Source organism: Triturus cristatus, chromosome 6, assembly GCF_964204655.1.
Source record: "Triturus cristatus chromosome 6, aTriCri1.1, whole genome shotgun sequence".
In the NCBI taxonomy this organism is placed as follows: domain Eukaryota; kingdom Metazoa; phylum Chordata; class Amphibia; order Caudata; family Salamandridae; genus Triturus; species Triturus cristatus.
The window spans coordinates 1,679,349,902-1,679,369,541 of record NC_140589.1 but is presented as its reverse complement, the minus strand read 5'-3'; the positions used below and the strand labels follow the sequence as shown (position 1 = coordinate 1,679,369,541).

The window sequence follows — 19,640 nt, the reverse complement described above, 5'->3', positions numbered from 1 at the left end:
GGAGGGGGGGTTGACAAGTTTTAAAGCACTGCAGCTTTGTAAACCGTTTCAGTGAGTTCATACCTGTCACACCAAAGGAGCTGCTTCTTACACATTGTACTATATCGGCGTATGGTCGCGATAGTCAGTCACATGATGGTGGCATCTGAGAGGCCAAAAGGGCATGCCAGGCGCACGATCACTGGCTGGTGTATGCATGATTGATTCATTGCGGGAGGCATGTCTGTGCCAAGACTGGAGCTCAGAAGAAGCCGTGCATAAGGGGCTAATGCTCCGTAGGAACAGGATGCATTGTAATTTGAATTCAGAACATCTGTAGTTACAGGATCGTTTGTAATTCGAATACAGAACCTCTGTAGTAACAGGATGGTTTATAATTTGTATACAGCACCTCAGTCGTAACAGAATGGTTTGTAATTCAAATACATCACCTCCTTTTTAACAAAATGGGCTGAAATTCAAATGGTGTATGTGATATTTCGATCCCAAACAGTCCTATTTGGGTTATTTGAGTGGGTTCTATACCTAAATGGCAAGCCCTCGCTGCCTCTAAATAGTGTCATGAAGACAACTTTATCAATGTGTCTCATGTCCTTTATTGTATGATTATTTAAAATCTTTTACAAAAGAAACAACAAAAGTGCAAGTTAAAAGCATAAGATCTGATTAAAACGACATGTATAAAAAGCAGAAATACTGTACAGTGACTAAAAACAGTCCATTTAGTGGCAGCATATGCAGAATTTGACATGTGGAGTGTGCAAAGTACAAATATCGGAGGTGCTGGGACATGGATTATTCAGCTGACTCTGGCTGTTCGTATGAGCATTTCAGCAGCCGCGTAAAACTTCCCGATTAGTGCCAGTTCCATCGGGGCAATGGTGGTGTAAATATGCCTTAAGGCCTCCTTACATGATCTCACGCTGTGATGTATGAACATGGTTCTTAGATACAAGCGCCTTGGAGAAAGCAAGACTGGGCAACAACAAATGACATGCTCTGCGGATTCTGTGTGATATTGACACAGGCAGCAGCCGGAGCCACTTGATGACCAGTTTTTCCAGTGGGCTCTGTAGTCTTGTATTGGCAGGGTTAAGAGCCTCACTCTCATAACATTTTCTAGGGCTTTTCTTCCAAGGCCGGCTTTTAAATAAGGCTGACATGTGGTGCTTTCATGTGAGTTGATGAGGCCTTCTGCACCATGGACCAGTCTGATCCGTTCAAGGTCCTGTTGCCTCGAGATATTCTTTCCACACTTTTTTAGCAGGATCTTTACTCTACCCTTTGTTAATGATATATCTGTAGAAGGTTCGATTGATCGGCCCAGTGTTTGTTTGGCACTCAAGAGATACCTCGCCCAACTGCTGTTATTGTCTGTGAAGACCACCTGTAGCGCTGCCCTGATAGAGCCCGGACATGCATTGGTCACGTTGTGTTGGAGATAGACGATCTTTTTTACATTCAATGTCCATTGCTGTATTATTGAACTCTAGTCTGATCAATGATCGCCTGGTCGTGTGAGGTAGCTTAAAATCTTTTCTATACGCCAGTGTGTATAGACCCTCCAGTTTTTTAGTCAAGAGACCAGGAAAGACAAGGTGGCCATAGCTGAGGGTTGGCAGTAGCTTGGCTTGCATGACACGTCGGATCCCCTCCGTTGAGTGACTTACAAGCTTTTGGTGTAGTTTACACAAGCCGTATGTTAGTTTAGCTGCTTTTGCCTCCAATACTGTAACCTGCAGAGCAGGTCTGCCGGTGTCTGCGAATTGTACTCCTAGGTAAGTGTACTTGTTGGTCGTGCTTATCTTTAGAGGACCCAGCTGCCAAGCCAGTGTTTGTTTTTTTTGGCTTGTGACCAAAAATCAGCACTTTGGTCTTGGATGCATTGGCTACAAGCTTGTTTTCCGTATTATAGTTGTGTAGCGTCTCTAGTGCCCTTTTCATGCCAATTCTTGTATAGTCCAACAGGACAAGATCGTCTGCATACTGCATGATTGGCAAACTAAGGTGGCCCAATTTTGTGGGAAAGTTGTTAGTTTTTAGCAATGCGTCTCCCAGATCAGCAGTGTATAAGTTAAACAGGGTGGGGGCGATCACGCAGCCCTGTTTTAACCCCCGGGTTGTGAAGATCCTGGCAGTTGCGCATGTGCTAGTGAGCTTTACTCGCACCCACGTCCCGGTATAGAGTGATATAATAGCCGTGAGCAATTTCCGTGGTATGCCCCACTTAGCCAGTTTTGCCCACAGAATGCTTCGATCGACTCCATCAAAGGCTGCGCTATAGTCCACAAAGCATGCATATAGGGGTGGGGAGACGGGTCCAGTTGCCTTCGTCGCCAGATATGAAAGAGCAATGGCATTATCCATGGTCGACGAGTTCGGACGAAAGCCAGTCTGATAATGCGGAATTACTTGTTTTTTCGTGATCCATGTCTCTAGTTCTTTCAAGAGCCTTTTTGCAAATGCCTTTCCTTCCACATCCAGTAGTGCAATCAATCTATAATTCCCAGGTTCTGATGCATTCCTCTTTTTGTAAATGGGATGTAGAATGGAGCCTTTCCATGAGTCCGGGACAACAGAAGAATTGTAGCAATGATTGAATAAAGTTTGAATGTGGGGTGCCCAGAATTCGCGATCTTCCTTAAAGATATTCCCAGGCAGCCCATTGGGCCCTGGCGCCCCATCCTTCCTGATGCCCTGGAGGATGGTTAATATTTCTCTTTCTGTTTGATGTAGATCCCCCGCGTTGCTCTCCTCATGTTGATGATCTTCATCTTTAACAATGCATTCCATAGGAGTTTTCTGGTCGACGTATAGGTTGGTGGCATGAACAGCCCATTTGTTGGCGGACACGGCATTATGAGTGTGATGGCCACCATATAGGCCATTAATGTAGCTCCAAAATTCCTTGCTTTTGTTGGGTGCTAGCAATGTATAAATGATTCTCCATTTTTCCTCTATGCTGGATTGTTTTAGTTGCCAAACAGTTTTTTTGTGATTTTTTTTTTTTTGCTGTCTTCAGTTGACTTTCCGTGTGGATAGACTTTTCCTTCTTATACTTTAATTCTGCTAGTCGGCAGCTCTTTTTGCTCTGTGTGAAGATTTGATTGTCTGTGTAATTAAATTTCCCCGTTTGTATGTGTTTATTATTCTGAGTAAATTGCTTTCCTGGAGTTAATGCGTTGAATAGCGAACTCATGATATCTGCCCAATTGGTCTGTGGGCCATTTATGCAAGTGTTGTGCTTCCATTTGTTGTACTTTGTCCAACTTATAGGCCCCCATTTAATACGTTTAATTGAGGCTGTTTCATTATCTAGACTGAGCATATTGCCTACAGCTAGATATTCCTCATGCCTCATGCTGCTAATGTTGACCAAAGCAGAGATTGGTTGATGATCCCTACCGGAAGTGGATAGTACCTTATACTCTACGCATCTCCTCAACAAATTCTTACTCAAGAAAATATAGTCAAGCGTGGAGATGTTCTTAAATGTAGGTTGTGGAGTTGTTGTGAGGTGGCCAGTGTTGTTCGCGGATCCCAGGTTAAATTCGTTAATGCAGGCTTCCATAAGCTTGCGACTGCTGTCCTCGTGATTTTGTTCCGGGGCACACAAGTCCCTGATGTTAAAATCCCCAGTAATGATGCATTCGTGTCCAGGGTTCTCATAAAGGTAAGCTCTAACTATCCTGATGATCCTTCTGATGTTTATGTTTTTATCCTTTTTTTGGGGGGGTTGACATATAGGTTTATTACTCCAAGTTTGAGCGGAGTACCCTCTACTCTAAGCCCAATTATTGTTATAATCTGAACATCTGGTGCATCTGTGGGCCAATCCTCGAATTGTAATTGCAGATTTAATTTTGCAAATATCGAGATCCCTCCACTAGGTCTTCCAAAGATGTTTTTTTTGCTTGCCATTGTGTGGAAGGCCTGGTAGCCTTTAATGTAGTTGGCTGTTTCCATCCAAGTTTCCTGCAAGCATAAAATGTCTACAGTCTCAGTAATTTCATGGCTTCATTATTGTTCATGATCGACTTGAACCCTGCCACGTTCCAACTAATTAACCTAAACTTAGTGTTTAGTGTCTCCATTTTAGTACCTCTATGGTTGTCTATATTAAGCGGGGCTGCATTTATGTAAACCATGCAAGGTTGGTGTGTCCCTTGTACTAGGAGTTTCCCCTATCCTTGGAATGCAATGCAACGTAAAGCCATGCCCAATCTTCCTGTGTGTTGGCCTGGGTGATGCTCACCTCCTTGCAGAGTCTGGTGGTAGAGCCTTTATGTAGCTCAACTTTAATGTCATTGTTGAATGGTTGGCTTGAACTTGTCTTGGTACCCCTTAATGTGCTGCACTGAGTGCGAGGCGCTACTAGGTTTTGTGACCTCTGAAGAAGCACTTGTGGGTATTTTTCAGTTGGGCTGCTGTCTATTCGGATGCCCCAATCCTCAAGAGTATCTTTTTCTGCCAATATGTTCTGAATGTCTCGCTTATTGAGCCAATTTGTTAGGGTTGATTCCTTATTCCCTATCCAAGGGTATTTTTTAAAGTATATCGCTTCAAGTTGGGCAGATGTTAGGTAGGCCAGTGAGGGTATGCTTGTCAAAAGATACAGGATGTTTGCACGATTTAGGATATCACCTGGGCCCCTAGTCTCAAATTCAGGGGTAAAGATCAGCATGAACTTCCCATCTGCCTGAGGATTTAGAGCTAGGGCATTTTCCATGCCCTCATGACTTGTCCCTTGATGTATGTGTGCTGTGGGCTTGAATTGGCTGTTATTTCGGCCGGGCGCTGCATTTGTGGCCTTTTCTTGGTTAATACTAAAGTGACGAGACTGCTCATATCTCTCGCTCCTTTGGCCAGGTGAAGAGCTCTTCCTTCCTTGTGTTGTCTTTGTTATTTGTGTGGGGAAAGCGCTTGCTTTGTTTTGAGATTTGCAATAGCTTTCCGTTTGGAGTTGGTGGATTGTCACTGCACCGGCTTCCTTCTCGGTTGCTGATGGTATTAGCTCGATTTTTATCTCCAAGTGACTTTTCACTGACCTTCAAACATTTTGAGTGAGAAGTCGTGTTGTTGCTGGTATCTAGCCTATACCTTTGTTCCTGATTGTCTTCCCCTCTCAATGACCCTACTCTAAGAGCGCCGGTTTCTGGTCCATTAGTTGGATTACCAAAGTTAGTAATCACTGTCTCAGCATATGTTTTTGCTTGTGGATTTAAGGAAGTTTGTGTATTACAAGACGATGCTTTTTCCTTATATGGGCCTTCCATATGCTGTATTGATGGGCATGATTTCCCATAGATTTCCTGGCAGTTGTTCTCCTTGAATACTTTGGATGAGGAGCTGTTTCTCATTTGAAAGATAGGATAGATCATAAGGCCCTCTTTATTGCTGACATTATTGACGTTCTCAATATCAACCGGATTGCCGTGTTGGGTTGAAATGTGTGTTATTTCATGCTTTTTTTGCATGGCTAGCATCCCACCTTTCCGTTTGTTTGTTTTTTGAGCTTTCCGAAGTTTTTACTTTTGCCGTCTCGATAGCTGCCCCTCAGTTGCCTTGTAGCCTCTATTCTTGATTTGGTTGGCCTCCTCTATGCTGGATGCGGAGCTGGCCCTTTTTGCCGTGATGTAACAAGTATTTGTAGCTCCATTATCCTTTGTGGTCTCTGAGTCCATAGCTATGGGAGTATTTATGGCTCCGTGGCCGCAGCCATGGTCCCGTTTTTCAGAATATTTACTGTTTAATGTGGGATTTATCCTTGCCTCACTGCATTGTTTTATTTGCGTTGCCAGCAAGTCTGGGAGTGTTGTTAGTTTCTCCACAATTGCTTCACTAAAAATGTTTGCGGGGCTTAAGGTGCTCCCAAAGGCCTTTTTACTGACAATCAGCTGATCGACGTTGTGGCCGATTGTGTCCCCTTTTTCGTTCATGATCAGAACCGTTTGCGCCAACATGTGTATTAGGTCCACCTGAATCTCTAATTTTTTTGATTGCCAAGAGAGTGCCTTTACTACTTCCAGCAGGGACGTGTTTATTGTGTTTAAGATGTATTCGGGCCATTCTTTTTATTTATCTCTTGTTCGTCACTCTGGACTCTGCAGTGTCTGTCAGTTGTGGCACCTACCGAGCCCTCTCCCAGTAGCTGCTGTTTAAAATCTGCTGTAGGTGTAGTTTTTGTTAATTCTGGGAATGCCAGATCTAAGAAGGTAGCCACGCCTGGTTGTTGTTGTCTTTGTGCCCTGACTTGGTGTCTGGGCGTGGAGCAGCTCTGAATGCTCCCCTGGTCCCCTGGATTGATGAAGGCATCCAGGTTATCCTGTGGCTGGTTGTTTGAGTGGTGGTGGTGGACCAAGGCCTCTATAACAAAAGCGTTCTTATTACGAGTAAGAGCCCTAGATTGAGGGACCTGAGTTGGACCCTGAGATTTATTTATTGCTTCGACATCATTTAAAGTCGATGATATCTCAATAATTTGCTCTGGTCCATGTTCCTCCAAGTCATGATTTTTGTCGTTGGCAGTGGTATTTTTAATGACATTGTTAATCGTGTCTGCCTGCTCTGCCGTTTCTGCGAGTCTCACCATCTCTGAGATTAATATCTCCTACAGGCTGTCCTGGTCTGTGTTTTTTGAGTTGAGGGGGTTATCCTCATTCAGATTTGCCAGCTCCTGGCTGTGTGCCGTGAGATTGGGGCTATGGTTTAGAGTGCCCCCTTCTTTCGTCTCGTGGGACCTGTGTGTGTTATGAGCTTCAATTTTTTGTCTTGTTAAGTATTGGTGGATCTTAGAACCCCCTGTGGCTGGTTTGCGGGCCTCTCGGTTTATGTTGTTGCTACTCATTTTCCTGGCAGCAATGCTGTGTCTTCGAGCGACAAAAACTTTATGCGAGTACTTCCAGTTATAGTGAAAGGCAGAGAGCTGTTGCCTAACCCCACGTTCCCACGCTCTTGACCGCTCTCTCGCCTTCTGCTGCCTCAGAAGGCTATGTCGGGGCACTATTGTAGCTTGCGCTTGCTTGACTTGTGCTGGCTGGTGCATTTACTCAGTAGCGCAATTGAGCTGCCCCCCCCAGGCAGCGTATAACTGTGAGTTGAGGGGGCAAGTGTATGAAGTGTATAAAGGTGGGAGCGGATGGACAGAGCGAAGGCTGATCGGAGCCGGACTGACCTGCTCCAGGCAAGGCAGATCTAGCTTGTGCCCTGATGCAAGAGGCTAAATGAAAAGATTGATCCTCACCTCATACGGCTGAAGCTGTTCTCTTCCAGTCGGCTCCTCTCCTATCCACTCCTGCGATTCTCCCCCTTGATGCTACCCTTCTCTTCTCTTTATTTCGCTTCACTGATGCCCCCCCCAGATGGTGTAGTAAAGATGTCGAGTGATGAACGGGGGTGTCTTGTCAGGTGGTATAGCGGCGGAGGCAACCGCTATGCTGAAATTACTTCTTTCCTTCCTGCGGAGATGTCATTTTGCTGCCGCTGCTGCAGAGAAAATAGGGGCGAAGGTGTGCTTTATTCCGCACACCTGACTTTGCTTTACTCTCAGGTCTCTCCGCCCTGCCGCTATGACCTGTTTCCTGTGCCACGCTCCCACGGCGGCCCGCAGTGCAGTGTAGGCGGGAGCACCGGCGACGGCGGGGGGCCCAGCAGCAAACCAGCAGCAAACCACGAACAGCGCCGGCTCTCTGCGCTCTCTGCGTTCTCCCCGCTCGTGAAGCCAAACTGTTCAGCTCCCGCGACCGCTGCAGCTGCAGAGGCCGACACTCAACGGCAAGTCTCCTCACGGGGAGGCTTCCAGCGTCAGACAGTGGCGGGAATGCAGCGGGGGCTGGGGGCTCCTAGCTCGCGGTTCACAGCTTGCTTGTGGCGGAGGCAGCGGCGGCCCTCTGTACGGGCTCTTGCTCTCAGTAGCACAGCTCAACAGCGACACTCAGCGGCTCCTGTTTGCCTAGGTTGAATTAGGCCTCTGTCCTCTCCGGTTCTCATGTCGTCCATGAACCCTCCCCTACTTACTTTATCAAGGGACATACACCGCCAACCGTGTCTCTCCCTACCTTCCAATGTCTGATTGCGGTATGTACAGCTGCCATTTCAATTCTTTTCTCGTCCTTCCTGTCAGATTTTGTGACCCTCGCTCGAGACACTAGAGTATCTCATTATAATGTTGCTCTCGCTCCTTGGCTGCCATCTTGAGTTTCCTCGACTAATGAACGGGAGCCTATTCTTACTTTTATACTATGTGACAAATTTGTTGCATGTTGGAAACCCATTCTAATTTTAATGTGTTAAATGTATGCCGGTGTGTTACCTTCAATCACAGGTTCCGAGACCTTTTTGCTATATTTGGGGGGGAAGGGAAATGGCAGAGACCATGACCCTTGCTCAAGACACTAGAATGTCTTGTTGTAATGTTAGTCTCCCTCCACGGCAGCCTTATGAGTATCCGTGACTAATGAACAGGAGCCTTTTATTACTTAAATATTATCTGACAAATGTGTTACTTGTTGAAAACCCATTCTAATTTTAATGTATTCAATATATTTTGGTGAAGTTATCTTCAATCACAGTGACTAAGTACATTTTGCGATACTGGAGGAAAATGGAAATGGTCCTCGTTTCTGAATATTCAAATGCTAGAGGGACCCATTTCGGCAATTTCCACCCTTAATGTCCACAATCTGAAGTGCCCATGACTCGCAACCCACCAGGCCAAGCAACCAATGAAAAAGTGGTGGGTTTTTGTGAGTGTGTTAAAACCTCACAGAGGGAATACAGCATTCCTTGCAGAGCAGCGCATGCACACTGATTCTAAGCTTGACTTAAAAAGGATCTGAAAAAATGATCTGAATTTATATCTTTAAGGACTGATGATTAGTTAATGATTACCGCATTTCTCTAATAAAAAGTGGTTGGAGGTTCCCATGGCCCCTTTATCTAGATATTTGAGATTCACCTGAAGCTTTCCTTGTCTGCCAATACCTCAAGCTTTGAGAGCGACATTTAACTCTTTCTCCTTGGAAAGATGGAAAGCCTCTTCCATACTCTAGACTTAATACAATGCCATCCAAGCAGTAATACCACAGCTAGATTGTGTTAGCATCATGGTCACTCAAATTGACCCTGGTTTCATATGATGTCCTATGGATCCTTCAGGTTAGCACCCAGTTACACTTCCTTGCTATGTGAGAGAATGTGTACAAGACCCAGAGTCACTATTTCAATATAAAATTTGCTTCAGAACTCTGTTTTGCCAATTGAAGCCCTAAACAAGTGCTAGGTACCCAGTCAACCGCCCTGAAAAGAAAATGGAAGGAGTACGCAACCCAAGGATTGAATTGAGCTCTGTCTAATTTGATCTCCTAAAAAGCCAAATACACCACAACATTGCAATTGATATAAATATCTCAAAATCCATCCCACTGGGCACTGGCAATAAACTACAGGGTTGTAACAAAGACACAGGCTTCACTAAACTAAAAACATCGGCCATTTAACCCTTAAACATCAAATGGTACTCCACAGAAATCTGGTAGTACAGACCCTTGCTATTTATCTGCGTGAGGCTGTAGATGCCGTGTCCTGTAATCGAGTTGTCAAGTGCTCCTGTAACTAATCTCTGGGTGTCCGGGCAAAAGGAAATATTTTAAATAGCTAAGAGAACACAGTGACCGTTTTAAAATGGAAACCATAGCTGTGCTGAATCTGCAGCAATATTTGTACTCCCTTAATTTATACCTGTTCTACTGCCAGTACTGTAGATACCATACAGTACAGCAAACCTTATGTCTGGGGTATTTTAGCATAAATCTAAAAATTCTTGTACGCATGCTCTGGCTCAGACCTTAAACTGTAAACCTAGATTCAGTTAGTGTTGTGCATTCATTATGATCAACTGGAAATACTCTGTTCACAGCTATTTGAGCAACCTAATGCGTTAGTGTCCTGCCAGATTGTGTTTTTTTTTTACATTTGTATTCAGTTCTTGTTGTATTTTAAATGGATAAACCGGTTTCCTGTACTCTGGAGGAAATCGCACCCCTAATCTTGTTACGCCCATTTCCCTCTACATTATGCCAATTTCTGTGAGCGACATGAAATACTCATTTAAACTCCTCTCTGAGCGCTATTGTGTTTTTCGTTTTGTTGCAGTCGTTGAATGGGGAGATGATATTCAAACGATTTCAGAAGAGGAAGCAGTGATGCTGGTTAACCATCAAGCAACGGGAGACGTCTGCACATTAATGATGTGCCTTCAGGACAAAGGCACGGTAGGCGAGCTCCAGGGACCAGGACTGTTATGTCTGCTTTATTCCAAACATATTCTGCATAAAATGGGCATGCATATATTTGTGGTTTGTTCTGCTTTGAAATGATTTCTACTACCCCTTTGCTTGTGTAGAAACATTTGAGCTATCTGTGTTAGACCTCTCGGTGTGTATGTCACTCGACAGTAGAGATCGATGAACCTTTTTTGGTCATTGTAGATTCTAGCATAGGGTGGACTTGAGGTTACTCGAAAATAGCGTTTGGAAATATGAATATACCAAATTCCTAATCCATGCTTTGTGTGCACTGAAACTGAAATGGTTTTCTTCCATCCTGTTGGAAAAACCTAGACTCAGTGATGCAGAGTAGGGTTTGAAGAAGGAAGTCCTTCAATGCTAAATTTCAAAGAGGAAGAACGTAAGAGGACAGAGCTGTCAAGCCTGATTGCAGGGACACAGTGGTAACGGCCCAGCACTCTCCTGTCCTACTTTGTCAAGGTACCAGGACACTGCTTGGAGTCGTATGTCTGAAACACTCCCAGGCTTACCTATGCCAAGTGGATTGTCTGTTTGAGTTGAACTGAAGGCTTTCAACTGGATGTACACACCATGACACTCCAACAGCTCTTAAAGTTAATAGAGGAAAATCTAAAAAGAGTAGAGTTGAGTCGAAATCACATGTGACTTTGGATTGAGCCCTCTGTGATTGCTGCTCAAACATAAGCTATACCTGCTGTTGTGGTGATGGGGTTTCTGTGTGTGTGTGAAGGTACGGGGGACTCTTAGGGTCTGAAGTATACACAAAAGCGATGGATGGAATGCTTGAATTGATCTCAGCCACTGGTAATTACTCCAGGACGTATCCCAGTCCACAGTTATTTTGCACATGATGCCACCTCAGCTTGGACCCAACCATATGGAGATTAGTCTTGACCCTGCTCCAATGGGTACAGTCCAGCCCGAACTGCCAAGCCCTCCCTGAATCGGAACACAAGCAACCCAGGACCAGTTTCTCCATAGTTGGAACTCATCAGCCAGGTATAGCTTGGTTCCAGCAACAGTCTGCAGGGGGATACACTGGGCATATACATCCCACTTAGGGCGACACATTAAAGTATAATCTCAACCACTGGTAATTATTTGGTCTATCAACTTTTGTACACTATGCCACCGATGCTTGGACCCCTGCTAACGATGGATTGGGATGCGGTCCAGAGTAATTACCAGTGGCTGGGATTAATTCAAGCATACTATCATTCGCTTTTTTAAAACACTTTTTTGGATTTCAGCAAAATCTCGAACTGCGAAGGAGTTCTTTTTATTATCTGTGTTTAGCACTTCACTGCTAATTTATAAGAACATGTTGATGTTCCAGATCTTTGTAGTCTAAAAGATCCTGCATTTTTCCTTTCCCGCGGGAAAAAGCTCCAGATTTTCTAATCTCTTCCTTCCTTCCCGTTTGAAACTCCTAGTCCCCGTTCTTCTCTGAAGGAGTCTGGTTTATCATCAAAAAAGCTTCAAGGTGAACTCTAAGGAGAGCGAGTTTGGTGGACGTCATCTCAGTCATTGAAGTGCCTATGTAGCCTTAAGGTTTCCTGACTGGGAGATGGTCGGCAAGCAGCAAGAGTCAACCCCTCTTGCGCCGCTGTTGACATTATTCTCTTGTTTGACGTCATTCCATTTCTGTCTGTGCTGTTGACCTGCTCCAGCTGCTTGTGATTGGTGCAGTTCAGTTACTTTCTTTGGCAGCAATAAACATGGTTTCCTTTTGGCAACTAACTGCCGTCTAGGATTTCTAAATCGAGCAAGGTAGGCGACGAGGTGTATTTATGAGGAAGACACACCTTCAGTTTTGGAAAATTGAGAGAATGGTCAAGTAGTCCTAAAATTAAATTGCAATTATGGAATTTTTCACCTCTTAACGGAGCTCGGCGAAAACCTGTGCATGTATTCAAAATACACAATATCACTTTACAAAAAACAAATGTATGGTGAGACAAGTTATGGAAAATCATTTGGGAATGGCATTTTTTTAATTAATTGGCTGTGAGAGGTTATGAAAATTCCCTATTTCATGACAACACCTCTCTAATGCAGTAGATAACCTGCAATGGAAACGCTAGCTGCCCTTATGTTAGGAGTTGAATGTGAAAGCCCTTTAAAGAAAGAGTGCATGAAGTTCCCCCAGAAAGGGTTATCCGGAGTTGTGAATGACGTAAACGCACATTGTTGTATTGTACACATACAGCAGTAAATTGCTATGGTGTGCATTGCTGGTGAAAGTAGATGAAGGTAGGTGCTTTATCAGTGCTTTAGCAACAAGGCATCCCAGTGCCTTTATGCCTGGACCTCAGTGATTTTCTTCTCTCCGTCTATGCTACCATCCCATCCTCAAACGGATGGCCACTTTGCGCCGTCGAGGTGCCTTGTGTTTATTAGGTCATTTCCCCGTGCAGGTGATTCCATTGTTCAAATTTTTAAGCAGTATTTCTTTTAAGGTTGTGTAGCAATGTTTGTTGGGAGTTTCTTAACAACTTTCTTTTAATAAATGTGGATAGTGGTAGCAAGTGGGCTCTTGGATATCACACAATTTGAATGTTAAAAAAAGAGTTGCACTTGTGAAGTCGGAATAGTGCACTGTGCAACCCTATTAGTGAACCATTTTCACTATACTTTCCTGAGGGCAGAAAAGGAGACATGTTGTGTGCATTTGGTATTATTGTTTTGGCACAAAGCTGCCATACTTCAGAGTGGAAGATGCATTGTGGCATTGTCGTGCCAAGCCACCATAGAACAGGAGGGAGTGAATAGATCTACAGACCTCTGAAAGATGATGGGTTTCCAGGTGTTTAATTCAGAACAAAGAGAAAAGAGATAGGAGAGGGCACGACAGTGGAGTCCGAGAGGAGTACAGGTGATTTTACCTTGTTAGAATACCAGAGAGAGGATAAGGCAAAAAACAAAACCAGCAACCTGCTACAGGAGGCTAAACTCATTCTGGTATTTTCTTTTAGAGCAATAAGGAATTTCAGAGTTATCACCTACAGCCATGAGCAGCAGTAAAGGTCCAGATATCAGTAAAGGGCATTGACGTCCACGGAAGATACACTGATATTCCACAGGGTCTCTTATTTTTTTGCCTTATAATATTTGAAATGCTGAACGAGAAGCTGCTTTTTTTTATACATTAAGTTCTTAACATGAGTTGCAAACTGTTAAGGAAACCGTAGCGGGTGTGAGCCAGCAAATTAACAGGGTGAGCCGAAGATTCGACTGGGTTCTAAGAGTCCATGCACAAGCCGACCTCTGTTAGTAGCTGAACCTAAATCGTGTAACAAACACCGTGTGACAATAAGATAGTCTCTGTAAAATAAAAACAAAGTTATTTCTTTAACACAGAAGCATTTCACCGTAACATGTTACTTTATGTCCAAGGCATGTGTGGCTATAGTTACACAGGCTTTCCATTAATCCGCCAGAAGTGTTTCGAGTCAGGAGGCTGTGTGACCCCTTCTTTTGGTGATACTGCGCTTGAGCATCTACTGCATTGGTCAATTGTTTCTTTCCGCCAATAGGTTCAGATGTGCGCTCTCATGCTCCAGTTTGAGATCCTTTTGGGTTCCCTTTGGTTCGCCAGTAGATCCCTTTCTCAACGGTACTGTCTCGATAGAGTAGTCAATCTTGTGTTCCAAGAAAGAGAGCAATTTTACTCTTTAGGTTCTTTGACTCGCCTCGAAGGCCTAATGGCCATGCCCAGCTGGACCCTTTCCAACGTAACAGCTCTACATGAGAAATGAGCTTCTGATGAAACGCATTCCCTTCCGCTGTTGTCCGAATTGCCCTTCCAAATAACATCATACCGATCTGCATTCAGTCTGTAATTTGTCTGTTGCCCAACCATGGGTAGGATACCTATGAGGCCTGCAGTTCGTTCTAATCTAAAAAGACTCTTTGGGATTGGTGTGCAGAATGACTCGAAATGCAGCACAGATAAACCGACGACACACCCGACATATTTGGTCGACAGGATAAGGAAGAAGAAGATGCCACAGCAGCCCAGGAAGAATACTACTTCATCCACAAAACAGAGTCTTCTGAAAGGGGTCAGACCGTGAGTACACCTGCCCCGATCCGAAGCCCGAACAAATTTGCTCCGACCGATAAACCTGCTCCCTTGCCACCACTGCACAAAATCCATGACGCACACAGAAAAACACAGACTTGGGCGCCCTGTCCTCAGGCTCAGCGACGAAATATCGTCCAACAGCAGGGGCCTCCACCAAATCAACTTCGGCACTGACGCATCGGACGTTAGGTTGGGTATGAAAGATAAAATGCACAGTGCCTCGGCACCCACCACACTGGCACCGAAAACTAAACATCTACCTGCACCAAAATGCTACATCTTCTGCCTGAAAACCCCACCAGAGCCAATTCTCGAAACCTTGCAAGAACGGCACGATCCGAGGCAAAAACATTACAAATTCAGCCAGGAAGAAAGAAAATTATTCTCCACCCGTCAATGCCCCAACCTTCTAAGAGACAATTGTCATTTGACGAGGCTATTGATGTTCCGGCTCCACCTCTCAGAAGGGGGAAAAAGAGATTGCTGATGGCCCTTTACACATTCCTCTTCCTACCTCTTTAATTCCACCAGCATTACCCCACAGCCTCCAACACTTTACCAAACCAGTCTTAAGAAGGTGATTTCTCACCACATTCACCAATATTAGATGACAATTATAATATAGGAAAAGGCACACATCCTGGGGACCCATGGGACGCCTATGATCTAGAGCCGCAAGGGGATCCAGATATCTATCGTGCACGCCCATCTCCACCAGATGATGCAAGGACTTTTTAGCCAGAGCTACAGCATACCACCAGGTGCCCTTACATAAGGACTCCATAGAGGATGTATGTATATGTGTATATATAAATGTATGTATATATGTGTATGTATGTATATATGTGTGTGCGAGGTTTTTCAGCAAATGAGGTGTCGCTATGGGGGCTTGCTTCTCCCCCAGTTATGCCTGTCTGCATATGGGGATGTGGGAGGAGCAAGTCCTCAGCACCATTTTTGAAAACGTTCTTCCTGACAATGTAATTGTATGGTATCGTTACATAGACAATCTATTTCTTATTTGGAAGGGCTCTGAGGCAGCAGCTGCTCTGTTTATTCATGAGATCAATGGCAACAACCTAAACTTATGGTTCACAGCACAAATCAGCCAGGAATCAGTCAATTTTTGGGATGTGGAAGTGCACATCCAGGATGGTCGACTGGAGACCAGGTTGCACCGCAAGCCAACAGCGGGCAACACGGTGCTCCATGCCACAAGTCACCACCCTGACCATTTGATACGCAGCATCCCCTATGGTGAGATGCTGCGTATCAGACGCATTTGCAATGTGGATGAGGACTGTCTTAAAGCACAGAGTGACAGTAAACAAAGGTTCCTGGCTAGGGGCTATACTGTTGAAGTAGTTGATAAGGCAATCAAGAAAACTAAGTCCATTTCTAGATCTGTAGCATTAGGTCTTAGCCCCAGATCAGGTAACATGCTAACCGCACCGATTTCAACTGCCGAACCTCCAAGATTAACTATGACATACAGTTGCCAACATCGTACTTTATGCAGCATCTTTAATAAAAACTGGTCCGTAGTACATAATGATTCTGTGATTGGCAAATCTTTGACAGAGGTCGGCAAGATAATTTTCCGAAAAGCACGTTCCATGAGTGATATGCTTGTTAAGAGCAGTCCTGAGGTGGTGACCACTAGTATATGGTTGCAATCCATCAAAGGATTTGTCAGATGTTCAGTATGTAAGGCATGTAAACTAGGTAGGAGTAAGACATCGTACAAAACTCCCTTTCATGATACGCCCTCAGTTATATCTAAGAGGTTGACATGCAAAACTGACTTTGCCGTTTATGTGCTGGAGCGTACATGTGGCCTGCAATATGTGGGTAGCACCAAGTTGCAGGTTCACAAGCGTGCGTATATTCCAGCACATGAGGGCAATCAGCAATAACGCCGCATCTTATCCATTAGCTAGGCCTTTTAAGGAGATCCATGGCAGCAGCCTGGATCATCTTAGCTATTTTGTGGTGGATATCGTTCCGCCACTCAGACGGGGTGGTGACCGAGAAGCCTTGTTGAGAAGATTAGAACAAGGTATATCCTCGAGTTAGACACTAACTGGCACATGCATCAAAGCTTTTTGCAATCGCAAACGGTGCGATTCGCAAAAATCGGCCGGTTGTGATTGCAAAATTAGCTGTTGCGATGCATCAAGGGTCCAGGCCCTCGCAATTTGAGAATTTGCAATTTTGAGTTCTCAAATTGCGATTGCATTTAAGGATTCCTTAAATACAATGCAAGAACCACTTTGAAGTAGCGATTTCGCTACTAGGGGGCGCAAATTACCATGAAGTTGAACTTCATGGTAATTTGCAAAAACTTTGAAAAATACACTAAAGTGCATTTTTCAAAGTTGCAGGTTACACACACACATGTCCTTGGGACATGTGTGTGCGCAACATTTGTGCACAGATCAATTTCAGGGGTGCAACAGGGTGTCCTTTTGACACCCTTGCACCCTTGAAATTGCATGAGCAATTTGTGAGTACCAATTGGCACTCGCAAATTGCGCTTGCAATTTTCCATTCTTTCCTATGGGCCTGTAGGCCCATAGGAATGAATGGGAAGCTATTCCTTATTTGAGAGTCGCTATTTGCGAGTCGCAAATAAGGAATATGTAGGAATCGCTATTATTATAGCGATTCCTACATGCATAGGATTTTGCGAGTCCTTAATTGCGAATCCTTAATATTCGCAATTAAGGACTCGCAAAATCCTAACTTGATGCATGTGCCTGAAAGACTCAAAACCGGCTAAACTCTAGTGAGGATGTTTTCACCTGCCTATAAGCAGCCCAATCCCATTACTCTTATGACATTTTATGTACTGCAGCACATTTTTAACACACTGAAATGGACATGCCTGACCTCCTCTCATGTATATTTTAGTTTTTTTAACTTGCACATTCATTATCATGAGCACTTTGATTATGGCAGAAGAGACATCGGACCCATTGATGCCCTATTCATCTCATTGTTATTGACTGCTTAATATATATATATGTATAAAATGAAGTATATATTGAACTTGATTTTAGGTATTTATGAGGTAATATTTATTAAGGTTTTTAGCAATTTATTTATAAAACTTATTTAAGACTTCTATAAGTAGATTCAACACTTTGCACAACAACTCAGATTTTAGATATTTATGAAGTAATAAATATGTATTAAAGGTTTTTAGAACTTTAAGAAATTTAGTCAGCCTTTGAACTTTAAAGAGCTGAACTTGTTTAATATTTAATATTTAGTTGCACCTGAAGTTTGTAGTTGGGGGAATCACCCATACTGAATTGTACTGCAGACTATTTACATTCAAGTAATGTTTCTGATTTTATCTTCATATGTCGCCACTCCTTTGACTAATTACTTGCAGCATCCTATCTTCCATTAGTGTTAATATATTATTCAGTAGTGCAGCAGATGTGTACCTATTTGGGTATCACTTTTGGAATTTACACATCTATGCAATCCGCAATGGGAAGGTTCACTAGCAAGAATAAGTGGAGACCACTTTGTGCTGGTTTTGGGTATTTCGCCATGTTTCCATTGATTATATTTATCATTTATTTGTATCAGCTTGATATCATGTGGCACTGAAAGCTTATTTGTACACATTAATTAATTAATTAATTATTACCTAGTAAACCACCCATTGCTTTAAAGTTTAAAAGTTAAAAGTCTTGAAGTTGTGATGTTATGCAAATGGTTCCGCAATTTTGAATCATTTCAATAGGAATGTTCGAATATTTGCGTACTTGCACATCTCCATTCAGCACTGGCTGCTTATTTGCACAACTGTTATTGACTTTTACCATCATGCTGGGGACTGCAATGTTCATTAATTGTATTTGGTTACCAGTGATATATAGATATGTATTTTTTCTATGTCTAGCTGTCTCAACTTCACGTGGTACTGCACTGTCACTTTAAATTGCTGGTCACTCCTCATGGCGTCATGTGATCAAGGCCTCCTGAAGGCCGAAACGCGTCATGGCGGTGGTGCTGGGTGTATCGACACAAAGAAACCTGCACAAAGTTATTGGGTCCGTGTTCGTCTCTCCAAGGCATTGCGAGCAAAGGGCGGAGTTCTTTGAATATATATGTGTATGTATATCTATATCGTTAACACCTGACTCATTGGTAGTAGCCAATGCAAGGATAAGGGCTAACTCGAATTCATAAACAACTGAGGACGCACCACCCCCAGACAAAGAGTCAAAACTCATTAACGCCTCCGGTAAATGGGTTGCAGCCCAATCCGCAACTCATTGGCGAACTGCCAACAGCCAAGCCCTTTTGGCTCGCTATGATGGGGCTCACTGGGACGAAATGGAGGAGCTCCTCCAACACTTTCCAGAGAAATGCAAAAAAGGGGTTATGAAATAGTTAATAAGGGGAAGTTTATCACTAACATCTCCATCAAGTGTGTGCTAGATTCCACAGACACTGCAGCGATAGGCATCAATACCAGCCTTCTCCTCTTTAGACACGCTTGGCTTCGTGTCTCGGGTTTTAAACCTGAAGTACAGCTAGAAATATTTAATCATCCCTTCGACAAGGGACACCTCTTCTGGCCACAAGTAGACACAGCCCTTTAAAAGATGAAAAAATACACCAAGGTAGCAAAATCTATGGGGGCCCTCCAGATTCCCACCTATTGTGGATGTTTGTCACCCAACTTTCTAACAGGGTGTCTGATCTGCCTATTTGGACACTACAAGGTCCTCCTACAAAATCCAAGGACACTCATCCACCTCTAAAAGGTACTACAGATGCTCATTTAGAGGCAGTCAGTCAATCAACGATTTTTAGAGCGCTGCTTATCATCCGTGAGGGTATCCAGGCGCAGGGGGTGGTGCTGCTTAGAGTTGTCAGTCGAACATCCAGGTTTTTAGGCCATCTCTGAACTTCTGTAGGGTGGATGCAGTCCGGAGGTGGAGGGGGTGGCCATTTCAGGTCTTGGTTGCCAGGTAGGAGAAGATGCTGCTGACGCTTCTGAATATCTAACACCTGTTGGGGGACGTCTTCAAAACTTTTACACTGCATCAAAATCCATCACAACAGATCAATGGATGTTGGACATTATCCAACATGGACACTGTCTGGAGCTCATTACCACTCCTCCAAATATCCCATACACCACAAAGCCCTTCTCAAACAACAGATTTCAGCTCTCTTAAGCAATGGAGCCATAAAGCCAGTTACATATCAGGGAACAG

At 43.8% G+C, this 19,640-nt stretch overlaps 1 protein-coding gene across 1 annotated transcript in view; it reads left to right on the top strand.

Annotated features, from left to right (window-relative positions):
- Nucleotides 1-19,640, top strand: part of LPGAT1 (lysophosphatidylglycerol acyltransferase 1) — a 601,684-nt gene that overhangs the window by 291,787 nt on the left and 290,257 nt on the right. The window contains exon 3 of the mRNA XM_085612858.1: nucleotides 10,153-10,271. Coding sequence (XP_085468984.1) covers nucleotides 10,153-10,271 — 119 coding nt within the window. The remainder of the gene's footprint in view (nucleotides 1-10,152; nucleotides 10,272-19,640) is intronic.